This window comes from Paroedura picta, chromosome 3, assembly GCF_049243985.1.
Source record: "Paroedura picta isolate Pp20150507F chromosome 3, Ppicta_v3.0, whole genome shotgun sequence".
Lineage (NCBI taxonomy): Eukaryota > Metazoa > Chordata > Lepidosauria > Squamata > Gekkonidae > Paroedura > Paroedura picta.
This window is the reverse complement of record NC_135371.1, coordinates 99,697,858-99,713,568: the sequence shown is the minus strand read 5'-3', so window position 1 is coordinate 99,713,568 and position 15,711 is coordinate 99,697,858. Positions and strand designations below refer to the sequence as shown.

At 45.2% G+C, this 15,711-nt stretch overlaps 1 protein-coding gene across 7 annotated transcripts in view; it reads left to right on the top strand.

Annotated features, from left to right (window-relative positions):
* The window catches only part of PPP2R2B (protein phosphatase 2 regulatory subunit Bbeta), a 437,083-nt gene that overhangs the window by 370,654 nt on the left and 50,718 nt on the right, over positions 1–15,711 (top strand). For all 7 annotated transcript variants that reach the window (XM_077326994.1, XM_077326995.1, XM_077326992.1 and 4 more), the window contains one exon: positions 1,363–1,540. In XM_077326994.1, coding sequence (XP_077183109.1) covers positions 1,363–1,540 — 178 coding nt within the window. The remainder of the gene's footprint in view (positions 1–1,362; positions 1,541–15,711) is intronic.

Sequence of the window (15,711 nt, the reverse complement as noted above, 5' to 3'; positions counted from 1 at the left end):
CCCCAGTCCTCTTCGTAAACCTTTTCCTTGTGCTTACATGTCTGGTCCCCCTAAATAATCTCTGGGTTCCAGCCAGTGGTTGGTGCTTCTCAGCAACTGTCCTGGCAGTGTTGGCCTGTGGTCTGAGAGCAAACAGGCAGAGGATGAGCAGGTGGCTGTAGCTGGCTGCAAATGGACTGTTCTTCTCTGGCCAGTCATCCTCCTACCTGATCTTTGCTTTGTGGCAAGGACTGCTGCCATCCACTGATCCCTCTATCTGGCTCTGCATGCCCAGGATATTTAGGGGCAGCAGCAGTGCTCATGGTGCAGCCAGGATCCACAGCAGTGGTGATGGTGGGCTTAGAGCTATCCAGGGTGGTGATGGCTGTAGTGGTATTTGCGTCACAGCGCAGATCCACAGCGGTAGTGGGCCTGGCATTCTGTGATGACAGAAGTAGGCCCTGATTTGACACTGACCACAGCAGGGTGGTGGTGGACCTGGAGCAATCCGAGTTGATGGTAGCAGCTGTAGGAAGGCTGTGGGGACTGCCTTGGGACAGCGGCAGCTGCTTCACCACAGTCTGGATCTGGGGCAGTAGTGGTGACGGGTGCAATCTGGGTTGGTGTCAATGGAGAGGCTATAGAGCCCAACCTGGATCAGTGATGGCAGTCCTGGAGTGGTTTGGGTCAGCCGTAGTGGCGGGCTCAGTGTGGTCTGGGGTCAATGGTGGTGGCAGTAGGAAGGCTGCAAGATTGCATTGAGACAGGCTGATCATGTGTTCTTTTCCTTTTAATCTCTTGTTCTGTTTTTGGTCTTTCTTGTTTGGTTTTCTTTATTTTCTTGTTCGTATTTTTTATTAATTAATTTATTTATATTTATATACTGCCACTCTCAAAAATCTCGCCATGGTTTACAAAATCCATAAAACAGTAAAAACCCCTAAAATCACCTATTAAAAAAATTAGAACCATAACATAATATCAAGATGGCGGACAATAAAATACATACCCACTCCCCTCTCCGTTCAGCATGGGTCTATCGCTCTCTATCTGTTGACTGGGTTTATTACTCCTATTTCATCTGGTCAGTATGGCTGTGTTGTTGATTTCAGTTTCTGATCAGTTCAGGTTTTCTTTGTAGCTTGATTTGGTGGTTTGGGTATTTAATTTTGCTGCTTTCTCTGGTCATCCTGTGCTGCTTTTTGCAGCTTTTTAAGATTTAGGCCATTCTAATTTTGGGAGCAGTCTGATTGTGAGCAACAGCAATCTGTGAATATCTGTAAGCTTAGTGGCTAATGGCCAAGCAACATTTCAGAAAACAATACTTGCTTTGATAATAAAATTCTCTTCTGACTAGTTTCTGTTTTTTTCATTTCTTCCCAGGTACCTGTGCTAAGGCCCATGGATCTAATGGTGGAAGCAACTCCCAGACGGGTTTTTGCAAATGCACACACGTATCACATCAACTCCATATCCGTTAACAGTGACTATGAAACCTACATGTCAGCGGATGATTTGAGGATAAACTTATGGAACTTTGAAATAATCAATCAAAGTTTTAGTATCCTTTGCTTCATGAATTTGGCTGACATTCTCATCTAATCAGAAGATGTTCTTCTAAAAGTTTGGTCCAAGAAGAAGCAGCATGTTTGAATATCAAGTCTGCATCTCTAGAATGGTTGGTGTGTTCTGCTCTAATGTACATTTTTGCATTTGCATTTTGCATTCATACAGCTATGATATAGCATTTATACAAGTTCTATTTGAGACTATGACTTTGCTCATTGTCTTAGTTTTTGTCATGATTCTTCAGCAAGTAGTGTATAATATGTTCTACATATGAACAAGGGTATTTCTTTTGTTAGAAGTTGTCCCATGAAATGTTCTAGGAATAACACAGGAAAATGTATAGGTGATTCTCTAGATCAGTGGTCTCCAAACCCCGGTCCAGGGACCGGTACCGGGCCACAGCTCCTCCTTGTCCTCCTCCCTGGCTGCTGCCTCAGGGGCTGCCCTGCCACTCTACTGATGGCTCACCTTTGGTGCTCTCCAGCGGCTGCTGTGGCTGGGGCTCCCTCTCGGTGTGGCACTGCGCAGCTGCTGCTGGCAGCGCCCCCCAGGGGCGGCGGGAATTCAGGGGCACTGGCAGGAAAGCAAGTGGAGCAGGGGCTCAGGCAGCGGCCGCGACGTCCCTCAGCAAAAGACTACCCTCGGGCCTCAGTAAATTTGTCAAGCATTGACCAGTCCCCGGTGAGAAAAAGGTTGGGGACCACTGCTCTAGATAATCTGTATTTAGTTTTTTCCTCTTCATTACAGCACCCCCAGTAACATACCGAGGGGGGGGAAGTATAGAGGGGAGGACTGAGTGGAATAGCCATCAAGATGACAGACAAATATAAACAATCACTCTGCAACCATCTGGATCATCAATGGTTCATCTTCATTGTGGAGGGAAATACCCAGCAGTGTACCACAGGATTTTTGTTAATGATTGGGAAAAGGCAATAGGGTGTACATTGATCAGATTTGCAAATAACCCTAAACTGGGTGGGGTGGCTAATACCTCAGAGGAAAGAACTACTATTGAAGGACATCTGGAGAGATTGGGAAATTGAGCCATAGCCAACAACATGAATTTTAATAGGGAGAAGTGTAATAAAAATGTGACGCACAACTATAAGATGGGGGATACCTGACTTGATAGTAATACATTGAAAGGAAAGTAGGAGTTCTGATGGACAATAAGTTGAATATGAGCTAACAGTGTGATGTGGCAGCTAAGAAGACTAATGCAATATTAGGCTGCATTGCTAGAAGCATAAAATATAAAGGAAGGGAAGTTATAATGCCACTCTAATTTTGCATTGGTTAGGCGTCATTTGGAATATTGTGTCCAATTCTGGATGCCGCAATTCAAGAAGAATGTTGACAAGTTAGAACGTATTCAGAGATGGGTAACTAAGATACTTATGGGGAGAGACTGAGAAAGTTGGGTATGTATAGTTTGGATAACAGGAGGGCAAGGGATGATACAATAGCTATGTTAAATAAATTACATACTGACCCCCCTGTGAGAAATCCCCAAAAGCAGGAAATCTTTCAAGAGATGTAACTGATTTACGACTGAACAGCTACTACTAGACATGAGTTTAAATGATTTTAACATTCCTCTTAGAATTTAAATGTTTAAAGCTTATATTAGAGTTTATGTATTTATGTATTTTATACTTGAGTAGGGCCAAAGCCCGTTGTATCCAGGAATACAACAGGAGCTAGAACTTGGTGGTGGGAAAAGGAAAGGGAGGAGTTGTCCAGTTTATAAAGGCATGGGATTGAATGTGCGGATTGAATGTGTTTGTTGAGTGGGAGGTTGTGGTGGCATGGTGGCAAATGAGGGCATGGGTATGGAGAGATGGGTGACAAGAACCTGTGGTTTGGAATGTTCGTTGAGTGTGGTAGAAGACTGACCTTTGGAAATTGTGGCATAGTGGTTACAGATGAGCTTTCCAGAGCCATGTCTTCAGATATGTGAAGGGAAAATCTGATTAAGATTCTTCTTAGGGGGAAATTACATGGCAACCAATTCTTCTCAGTTCTGCATTCAACATAATTTCCCTTCTTGTGTGAAATAGGCCACAGACACCGAAATGTCCCCCTGCCCTAATACACATGGGGTTGTCACAGTATGCACGTGTCCCCCTTGCTCCTTCGGTCTCTATTTTTTACTGTTGATAAAATGTTATGTGCCCACATGCTTCTTTCATGGATGCTGCTTAGAAGAAGAGCTGGATATTTGTACCCTGCTTTGTACTACCCAAAGGAGTCTCAAAGTGGTTTACAAACACCTTTTTCCTTCATCTCCCCACAATAGACAACCTGTGAAGGATGTGAGGCTGTGAGAGGTCTGATAGAACTGAGAATTGCCCGCAGTCACCCAGCAGGCCTCAGGTGTTTCTAAGCAGTTTCCAGTTGCCTTCCCTTCCCCTCCCCATAGCAGACTCCCCATGAGAAAGGTGGGGGTAGAGAATCTCACTTGGAAGATGGCAACCCTAAAAGGAGGTCTTTCTGTGCACAGCAGTCTCAACCTTAGTCAGGTTTATGCACACCTAGATAGTGTGGAATCCCAGAATATGAACGTGCACCAATCTGGCAACCTTATCTCCTCTCTGCAATATTTTCTTGACGTGAAATGGGGGTGTTGGTGGCTGTGGGGGCATTACACACTTTTGAGGCTTTAAGGAATATGTTCAGACCAGGGACAGCCAACCTCCAGCTGGGGCCTGGAGATCTCCTGGAATTGCTGCTCATCTGCAGACTATAAAGATCAGCTCCCCAGGCAAAAATGGCTGCTTTGGAGGGGTGACTGTGTAGCATTGGATCCCACTGAGGTTTAGGGATGCCAGCCTCTAGGTGAGATCTGAGAATCCCCTGGAAGTACAGCTCATCTCCAGGAAGCTATGCTGAAGGGAAAGCTCTCTCCCCTCACATGCAAAAAGAATGCATGTGGCCTCAGCCACCCCTTGGTTGCTTGGCTGGTCATGTCTGCCCTTCTGAAGCCTGGGGCAAAAAGGGCTGGCTGGTGTGGTCTTACCAAGCCCCCGTTCATACCCCCCTCTGCAGCCCTACTGACCTCCTCTTCCTGTGGTGGTCAGGGGCAGACTGGCAGCAGTGTCACCAGATTACCCCTGGCCGGGATGGGGGGTCGGCTGTGTAGCTTCCCTATTGGGCCCAAATCTGGCGGGTAGGGCCTTCCAATTGGTACAAAGATCGCACTGGCCCCACCCACTGTTTGCCCATCTAGGCCTTAGCTTTTTATATTATACAGCGAAGCTGTTCCAGATGTACACCACCCTGAGCCAACTTCGGGAAGGAGGTATATAAATCTAATATCTAATCTTTAACCACTTCTGCGGTTAAATAAAAGGGTAAGGCCACCTGGGGAGGAGTTAGGGCGGGCCCTGTCCAGGATAAAAACTCAGAGGGCCCAATCAGGAGCCACGAAGCGGCTCCTGATTGGGCCCTCCGAGTGTCCATCCAGGGCCAAACAGCTAATGGGGAGGCGCACAAAGCGCCTTCCTATTGGCCCCTCACCAGGACAGACCAAAATTCTATTCACCCAGCCCAGTCTGGCTGCCAGTCTGCTCCTAACCACCGCAGGGAGAGGAGGTCAGTAGGGCTGCCATGGGGGGGGTGAGAACAGAGGCTTGGACTTGCTGCGCCATCCCTTTTCGCCCCAAGGCTGTCCTAACTGTCATGTCCAACTGCAAATTGCCTCAGAACCCTGACAGAGCTGGCAGGAGGCTGCAGAGTACTCCCCCTTCCCCCCCCTTCAGGCCTGCTGAGAAGGAACCTCTGACAGGCCCTGACTGAGGGAAGGAGGCCTTTCCAAGAGCAACGCAGGGGAGCCTGAGGGCCTTCCTTTTGAGGGGGGGGGACTTTCCCCTTCTGCCAAACAGTTGCCTGACAGGGAGGCCACAGAAAAGCCCCTTCTCACTTAAAATATTGCTCTGCCCGGAGGTTAGACACAGCCAAGCCATGTGTCTTTCTTCTTTGCAACTCTCTGCAGATTTGAGGCCACTGCACAGCATTATTCTGCAGGGGAAACTGGCTCTTTTGTCTCCTGTTTCATTTGCACTGCAACCCTGTGCTGTAGGCCTCAAGTCTTTCAATTCAACAACAACCTTTGTGGGAAGCCTTAAATGTTTCTTCTCTACCACAACCCTGCCCAAAGTAGCCCTTTCTGCCTGGGGAGCTGATCTTTATACTCTGCAGGTGAGCTGTAATTCCAGGAGCTCCCCAGGTCACACCTGTAAGTTGGCTACCCCTGGGTTGGAAATATTCATGGAGGTTTGGAGGTGGGACTTCAAAATCATACGATGCCTCAGAGTTCAGCCTTCAAAGGAGCCATTTTTGCCTGCAGTTGGTAGGGAGTGGTGCAGGAGTGTCCCTCCTGGCCTATGGGTTATGGCCAGCCCTTACCAGCAACTGTTTTTATTCTGGGGTGCAGACAGGCAGACCAGCATCAGTCCTGTGAGTCTGGAAAGTGCAGGAAGATCTAAATAAATATTTACAGCTGAAACTGTAAATAGAGAACAAGTAAATGTCTGGAGACACATAGTAACTGAAATGACTTATTGGCCTGGCAAATAACCTTGGCCTGGCAAATAAAAAAAACAGTATAAAAAACCTTACTAAGGTCAAGACTGCTGTGCACAGAGAGTCTTCCTCTTACGATTGCCAGCTTCCCTGTGAGGCTCGCTACCCCACCTCCCTCATGTGGAGTCTGCTATGAGGAGAGAAAGGGAAGACGATTGGAAAATGCTTTGAGACACCTGAGGCTTGCTGGGTCACTGCGGCCCATTCCCAGTTCTCTCAGATCTCTCACAACATACCTCACAGGTTGACTATTGCGGAGAGGTGAATGGAAAAGGTGTTTGTAAACCGCTTTGAGACTCCTTTGGGTAGTAAGCAATAGGGTACAAAAATCTGTTCTTCTAAGGAGCAACTATGAAAGAAGCATGTGGGCATATAACATTTTACCAACAGTGAAAACATGGGAGACAGAAGGAACAGGGTGGACACCTGTGTACTGTGACTACCCCATGTGTATTAGGGCAGAGGGGCATTTTGGTGAATGTGGCCTAATTCACACAAGAAGGGACATGACGCAGAACTGGGAGGAATTGGTTGCCATGTAATCTTCCCCTAAGAAGAGTCTCCAGTCTGATTTTCCCTTCACATATCTGAGGACATAGCTCTGGAAAGCTCATCTGTAACCACTATGCCACAATTCCCAAAGGTCAGTCTTCTCCCACACTCAACGAACATTCCAAACAACAGGTTCTTGACACCCATATCTCCACACCCATGCCCTCATTTGCCACCACACCACCACAACCTCCCACACAACACACACATTCAACCCCATGCCCTTACAGACTGGACAACTCCTCCCCTTCCTCTTCCCACTGCCAAGCTCTAGCGCCCGTTGTATTCTTGGAGACAACGGGCTTTGCCCCTAGTAAATATAATAAAAGGTAGATATAAACAGCTTTCAAAAGAACTGAATAATTAAAAAGATTCATTTAGGAAATGGAAGAAGGACCTTATAACCAGGGAGGAATGTAAACAAATAACCAATACTTGTAGGGAGAGTGTTAGAAAAGCTGAAGCTCAGTGTGAACTTAGGCTACCCAAAAATGCTAACAACAATAAAAAAGGGTTCTTTAGTTATATTCAAAGTAAGAAAAAGAATAGGGACATAGTAAGACTTTTGTGGGGATCAGAAAGTGACATTGTAAAAAGTGATGCAGAGAGGGCTGAATTGGTCAATTATTGCTTCTCCTGAGTCTTCTCTTGTGTAGGAAATTATGCTCAATGTACCAAAATCATTTCACATGATGAGGGATGGGACTTGTGGCCCAGGATCACTGTAGGGGTAGTCCATAAACACCTAGTTTCTTTAAATGAAACCAGATCCTCTGGGCCAAATGAATTGCATCCAAAGGTACTAAAAGAATGTGCAGATGTAATTTTTAAGCCTTTGTCTATTATTTTTGACAATTCTTGGAGAACAGGTGAAGTGCCAGAAGATTGTAGGCAAGCAAATGTCCCCATCTTCAAGAAGGGAAAAAGGAGGATCTGGGTATGTACCGACCCATCAGCTTGACGACTATACCTGGCAAACTTTTAGAACAAATCATCAAATGGTCCTTGAGCAGATTACTGTAATTACTAGGAGTCAGCATGGCTTTCTCAAGAACAAGTCATATCAGTCTAATCTTATCAAGTTTTTTGAGTAAGTTATTACCTTGCTAAATCAGGGGACTGCTGTGGCATTGTTTACCTTGATTTTAGTAAGGCCTTTGATAAGGTTCCATATGATATTCCTATTGACAAGTTGATAAAATGTGGTATGGATTCTATTATTGTTAGGTGGATGGAGAACTGGTTGACAGATCACACCCCAAGGTGCTTGTAAATGGGTTGTCATCTTTTGGAGATGAGTGATGAGAGGAGTGCCCAAGGGATCTATCCTGGACCCTGTATTGTTCAATATATTTTTTAATGATTTGGATGAAGGGATAGAGGGAGTCCTTATTAAATTTGCATACTACACTGAACTGGAAGGGGTAGCAAACACACCAGAAGACAGAATTAGAGTACATTATAATCTTGACAGGCTAGAAAACTGGACTAAAATGAATTTCAACAGTGATAAATGTAAAGTTCTTCATTTAGTTAGGAAAAATTATATGCATCACTAAAGAATGGATGAGTCTTGTCTTGGCAGTAGTACATTTGAGAAGGATCTGGGAGTCTTAGCCGACCATATACTGAACATGTGTCAACAGTGCGACTGGATATCTAAAAAGATATATGGGATTTTGGGCTGTATTAAAAGAAGTATAGTGTTCAGATTATGCAAGGTGATGTTACCACTTTACTCTGGCTAGACCTCACTTGGAATACTGTGTTCAGTTTGGGGCACCACAGCTGAAGAATGATGTAAAGAAACTGGAGCGTGTCCAGAGTAGAACTAATGAAGATGGTGAAGGGTTTGGAGATCAACTCATATGAGTAAAGGTTATGGGATCTTGATCTGTTTAGTCTAGAGAGGAGACGACTGAGAGGGGATTTGATAACCATCTTCAAGTATTTAAAAGGGTGCCCATATAGAGGATGGAGCAGAGTTGTTCTCTCTTGCCCCAGAGGGATGGACCAGAACCAATGGGATGAAATTAATTCAAAAGAAATTCCGTCTAAACATCAGGGAGAAGTTCCGGACAGAACGGTTTCTCAGTGGAACAGGCTTCCTCGGGAGGTGGTGGGTTCTCCTGGGGAGAAGATGACTAAGAGGTGATATGATAACTATCTTCACATACTTGAAGGCCTGTCATATAGAACAGTGGTCCACAACTTGCGGGCCGCGGCCCAGTGTCGGGCCGCGAAGGCCATGGCGCCGGGCCGCGTCTCCCTCTCCCCACCCCCACCCCCCGCAGTAAAAAACTTCTGAGGCTGCAAGCTTGCGGCCCGGGAAGCTTCTTACTGCGGGAGGGCGGGGAGAGGGAATCAGGGCCGGGCTGCGCATTTGCGCGGGCGCGGCCGGATGCCCTGCCGGTCCCCAGCCTCATAAAGGTTGGGGACCACTGATATAGAAGATAAAACAGTTGTTTTTTGTTGACCCAGAGGGTGAGACCAGAACCAGTGGGTTGAAATTAATTCAAAAGAATTTTGGGCTAAACATGTGGAAGAAGTTCTTGAAAAGCAGTTCCTCAGTGAAACAGGCTTCCTCAGGAAGTGGTGAGCTCTTCTTCTTTGGAGGTTTTTAAGCAGAGACTAAATAGCCATTTGACAGAAATGCTGATTATATGAACTTAGGCAGATTGTGAGTGGGTGGGCAGCAAAAGGTGTGTCAGTGTTTGTCTCTTGTGGCCCTTCCTTGCATATCCACTGTCAAATGGTAGGTGAATTTCCTCCAGACCAGGCTAGGTTCTAGAGATTTTTGGTGGAAGCATGATATTGTGGTCACTGTGGGTGAGCTGTGAGTTCTGAGTTCCTGCATTGTAATGGGGATTGGACTAGATGATCCTGGATATCCCTTCCTACTCTATGATTCTTCATATTGATGAGGGGGCCAACTTTTTTTAATGCAGCTTTAGAAACAAGAACTAGGCGCAAAGTGTTCAAATTATGGGAAAGGCAAAGTGTTCAAATTATGATAACCATCGTCAAGTATTTAAAAGGGTGCCATATAGAGGATGGAGCAGAGTTGTTCTCTCTTGCCCCAGAGGGACAGACCAGAACCAATGGGATTTAATTAATTCAAAAGAAATTCCGTCTAAACATCAGGAAGAAGTTCCTGACAGAGCGGTTTCTCAGTGGAACAGGCTTCCTCGGGAGGTGGTGGGTTCTCCATATTTGGAAATTTTTAAACAGAGGCTAGATAGCCATCTGATGTAGGCTGATGCTGTGAAGGCTCAAAGGGGTGGCAAGTTACAGTGGATGAGCGATAGGTATGTGAGTGTCCTGCATAGTGCAGGGAGTTGGACTAGATGACCCATGAGGCCCCTTCCAACTCTATGATTCTAAGAAAATGGGTGGAGCCAGGTAAGGCTTTTGCCTAATAAGGCTTCTGGTTGGCTGTTGGAGAACCAAGTCACTGTATTTTCAAAAGTTGTTTCATCAACAGCTGCCCCCACAGCAAAAGAATCTTCATTGTGTTACTGTATGTATATCCAAGACAATATGTTCATCCTGTTAAACAGAGCTTCAAGCTGAAATGTTAGAGGATTTGTTATTAAAGTTATACCTAATCTCATTCCCTGACATTTTGTGGTTCCGTCTGGCTACAGTGGCAACCATTTTGTGGTTAGTTCTGCTTCCTGTGGCAGCCATTTTGTGGTTGCATCCACACAGCCTGTGTCAGAATTCCAATGGTACCCACAGGATTGAAAAGGTTGATTATACCTGGTATGTGTTCATATTGGAGATATTACTGAAAAAGAATGCATGTATGTAGGTATACAGGAGGAGATAAAGGAGCAGAAAGGAGTAATTTAAGGTTATAGAGAAGGAAGAAAAATCTCATAAAGGTGGGAGAAGGAAAGAGCTTGGGACTATGACTGGAGCAGTAAGTGGGATCTGGGAGAGAAAGAAGGTGTCATGTCTAAGATTAAGCCTGGTGTTTATCAACATAGGTTCCAGAACACACAAAGGCAGTGACAATGAATCAAATATCATGTTCAGGGCAGAGCCTGGCACTTTTACTACTAGGACACAAAAGGTAATCGCAATCAAGGCAAGAGGTAGAGTAATGACAACAAACCAGTCCACAAGGTCAAGGAGCCTAAAGTTCCATTCAAGGAACAGGAAAGTAGGGGAAGATCTTTGTTTAAAGCTTGGAAGCCTGTACAGGGTCCAGATTTCTCACTGAAAAATCAAGCACAGGATAGCAAGACAGAGTGCAAGGCAATGCTCTGTTTACTAAGAGAGCCAGTTTACATAACAATAGTTGCAAGTAAGGTTATGTGCAGCGGCATCCCAATCAGGCGTTCCAGGCTGACGCAGCCAGCACCATGCCACCGGGGGGGGGGGGGGAGGAATGGGCGCCGGTGCACACACAGAGCCATGGAACTCCGTGCCTGTGTGTGTGCACCGAGTTAGTCACCGGATCCCACTCCTCCCCTCCCCCCTCGTGGTGCTGCGGTGGCTGCCTTCATCTGGAACGCCTTATTCAGATGCCACTGCGCAAAACCCTAGTTGCAAGGTTGCTTCCACAATGAACTCTGTTCAGCCCAATTAGCTGACTCATCCCCAATCTCAGGTGTTACTTCTCCACTTATCATTCCTGTTCCTGCAATGATTTTGCTTCAGGAGTTAACACTGATCACTGTTGTGCGATTAAATGGGCACTTCTCTGTCTCTCTCATGCTGTCTTATGCTCTCTCAGTCTACTGCTCATTCCTGATTTGGGACATGCTGGTGTTGACCAAGATTCTGATTCTGGTCACATTTCCTTCATTTCCTGCCAGAATGAGCAGCCCTCATTCCCTGATTCATTTTTCCCGGAATCTGTTTATGCATGTAACTGTTCAGATGGGCATTGAATTTGATTCATCCATTCCCTCATCCTCAGAGGAGGTGGCTGCTGACTGACTCACAACAGGAGGGGAATGACTGGAGGCTTAGGAGCTAATGGAAGAGGAAGACAAATAAGAGATACAGAATTGAGGTGTTCATTCTCCATGGCCCATTGATGGGGAGTAGGCAGAAGAAGTTATTTCTCAGCCTAAACCTTGGCTCCAGGTTTCTAGTATATTTATGCATATGTCAAAATTAATTGGGCTTCTTCTTTCCCTTTAATTTAATTTAATTTTAAAAAAAATTAAAATGTGGTTTAAGCTCTTGACATACGTGTTTTAAAATATTGTTAAGTTCCTGATGTACTTTCTACTGATCACAGCAAAGCCCCCACTTCTAGTAGCCCAAAGCTTTAATGCCACTTAACTAGTCAGGAGTACAAAAGTGCTGTTTTCCAGCTCTTTGGGAAAAGTTGTTGGATTTTGCTTAGAGGATCAGCATATGGGGAAGGAGCTCCAAGGTGTCATTTAAAAGGCAGCTACTTTGTGGGAGACTGCAGAGAAGAAATGATAATAGGTGGTTTTCATTGCATACTACAGATATGTGACAGGCCGCCAGAAACAGACATGCAAGTGCAACTGTATAATTTGCTTATATATAGCAGCAACAGGCATAATAATAGATGCATTGACATTATTCACCTATATCACATGGGCCTCAAACACCACTAAATACCACATGTAAATTTTCTTGGTCAGCTGCTAAAAAAAGAACCCAGTACACATGAAAACTGGATGTGTTTGTTAGTGGCTTTTAGTCATAAATTCTTGTCTCCTTCTCAGCCGTGCTTTACTAGTTGGTATAATATGACCCCTTATCTTCTTGTTAGAAGATAGGTTATGACTGAGTTAGGCAGACATGAAGTGGAAAAGACTGGATGTAGGGGAGATGGCCACTAGCAAAAAGTAGAAATAGAACTTGAACCGACCATTCTTGAGGAAGAAATCTAATGAGCCTTGAGGCATTTGCCAAACAACAAGGCCCCAGACATCATACCAGTGGAGCTGCTGAGATGTGTACTAATCAAAACCATTATAGCTTTGTGCCAGAAAATCTGGGACACTAATAACTGGACAGAGGAATGGCAATGAGTAACTCAAAAAGAGTGACTCAAAAAACTGTTCCAATTACCATACAATAGCCCTCATTTCTCATGCTAGTAAGATCCTACTCAAAATTATACAACAACACATAACAACAACCATTGAGAGAGAATTACCATATGCTTAAGTTGGCTTTCAATGGGGGAGTGGCATTCATGATCACATAGAAAACCTGTGCTGGATTTTGGAAAAGTCACAGGAATATCAGAAGGATGTCTACATCTGCTTTATTGATAAGAAAGCTTTCAGTTGTGTGGATCACGACAAATTGTGGGAAGCCCTCCAAATTTTAGGGGTGCCAGTGCATTTGATCAAACTAATGCAGTCACTCTATGCAATCCAAAAAGCTACTGTACATACACCATTTGGTGACACTGACAGGTTCAAAATAGAGAAAGGAGTGTGCCAAGGTTGTATTCTTTCCCCCTTCCTGTTTAACTCGTATGCTGAGATCATTATGAGAGAGATTGATCAAACACTGGAATTAAGGTTGGAGGAAGGAATATAAATAATCTTCAGTATGCTGATGACAATAATCTCCTGTCAGAAACAAAGGAAGGCCTAAAACACTTGATCACAAAGGTCAATGAAGTAAGTAAGAAATCTGGCCTTTTCTTAAACACTAAAAAGACAAAAATAACGACCACTGCAAAAACAGCCATGTCACAATAACAGTTGATGGTGAAGAGATCAAATACTTTCAAGAGTTCATTTTTCTTAGATTACAAATAGTTGTGGCTATTGCAGCATGGAATTTCTCTGGATCGCTCAGCAATGACAAGCTTGAACCAAACATGGAAAAGCAAAGAACATAAGCCTAACTACTGAATGTAAATTAGTTAGATCTATCATATTTCCAATAGACACTTATGGCTTTGAAAGTTGAACGAAGAAAAAATCAGACAAGAGAAGAATCGAATCATTTGAACTCTGATGTTGGAGAAGACTTCTGCAGGTTCCATGGATAGTAAAAGTCACAAACAAGAAAATATTACAGTGCATAAAGTCTGATATATCACCAGCAGGCAAAATCAGGAAACTCCAGCTCACTTACTTTGGCCATATCATGTGATCCAACTCATTGGAGAAAGCAATTATGCTAGGATTGGTCAGTGGAAAAAAGGAAACCAGGCCAACAAAGAACACAGTGGTTATATATGATCAAGATGGGGAAGTTGCTTGAAAAGGCTGTTGCAGGCCAACTGTCAGCATACTTGGAAGAAGCTTCGATCCTAGATCCATCCCAGTCAGGCTTCCTTCCTGGCCATGGGGTAGAGACAGCACTAGTCACCCTGATGGACGACCTCCGTCGCCAGTTGGACCGGGGCAGGTCAGCGCAGCTTGTATTATCAGACCTCTCAGCAGTGTTCGACACAGTCGATCGTGAGCTTCTAGCTCACCAACTCATCCATGCCGGAATCAGAGGAACCGCCCTTCAGTGGCTGATCTCCTTCCTCCGGGATTGCGGACAGAGGGTAGCACTAGGAGATAGCACAACAAGCCGTAACCAACTGGTATGTGGAGTCCCTCAACTTGCAGTTCTCTCTCCAATTCTATTCAATATCTTTATGCACCCTCTTGCTCAAGTGGTGCGGAGGTTTTGGCTGGGTTGCCACCAATATGCAGATGAAACACATCTCCTGATGGATGGCCGCCCTGACTCTCCCCCAGAAAAATTAGCCAGCTGCCTGGAAGCAGTCACTGGATGACTCAAGCAGAGTCGTCTGAAGCTCAACCCTTCAAAGACAGAGGTCCTGTGGCTGGGTAGGAAGGACCCAAGTGAGGAAGTGTGCTTACCCACCCTGGATAGAGTGCAGCTATCAGTGGCCCACTCCTCCAGGAACCTGGGTGTGATTTTTGATACCTCCCTCAATGGAGGCTCAGATCACGACAGTAGCACGGGTGAATTCTACCACCTTCACCAACCCAAACTACTAAAGCCCTACTTGGCTCTGGAACTCCTAGCCACAGTGATCCATGCAATGGTCACCTCTAGGCTGGACTTCTGCAATTCACTCTACACAGGCCTGCCCTTGACTTTGACCCGGAAACTGCAACTAGTCCAGAATGCAGCTGCCAGGGACCTCACAGCAACACCTTGGAAGTCCCACATTCAGCCCATCCTCCTGCACTGGCTTCCGATTGAATTCCGGATCAGACTTAAGGTTCTGGTTATTACCTTCAAGGCCATACGCAGTCTGGGCCCAGTGTACCTGAGGTATCGCCTCTCTGCTTACCCCCCAAAAAGCCTTACTCTCTAGCAATTCCAACTTCCTTGTGATCCCTGGCCCCAGGGAAATTCGCTTGGCCTCAACCAGAGCCTGAGCTTTCTCCATCCTGGCCTCCATCTGGTGGAACGAGCTCCCAGAGGAGATCAGGGCCCTGACAGAACTTCTGCAAAAGGGAGCTCCTCCACCAGGAATTTGGTTGAGGTCAACCTGTACCATCACTTCGCAAGGGCCCTCCTCTTGAGCACCCTCCTATGGCACCCACTGCAGTTCCACCCAAACCACTAGGCTATCAGTATGAGTTACTTTAATGTTTAATTTTCCTACAGTTCCATGTTGCTTGTTTTTTCATTTCATTCATCATTGTTAATCTAAGTTAGCTGTACTGCTTCTGTTCTGTTTCATGTGAACCTCCCTGAGCCTTCGGGGAGGGCGGTATACAAATATTAGTAGGTAGGTAGGTAGGTGGGTGGGTGGGTGGGTGGATGGATGGATGGAAACATGACAGAACATTCCATGGCTGAGGAAGGAGGTACAGAATCCGTGATTGTGGCCACAGCTATGCCATGGGATCGCCAAGTGTTGAACTTGTCTGAATGGCTGAGAACAACAACAACAAACTGTCAAAGGAAAGCAGAAAATTAAGATTTACAAGTCATCCACTAAATACCATTTTTATAATGTTCAGTATAACATTGAAGACATCTTGAACTCCTGGCAGAAACTATATTGTTCTTCAGTAAAATAGTTGAAGCCAA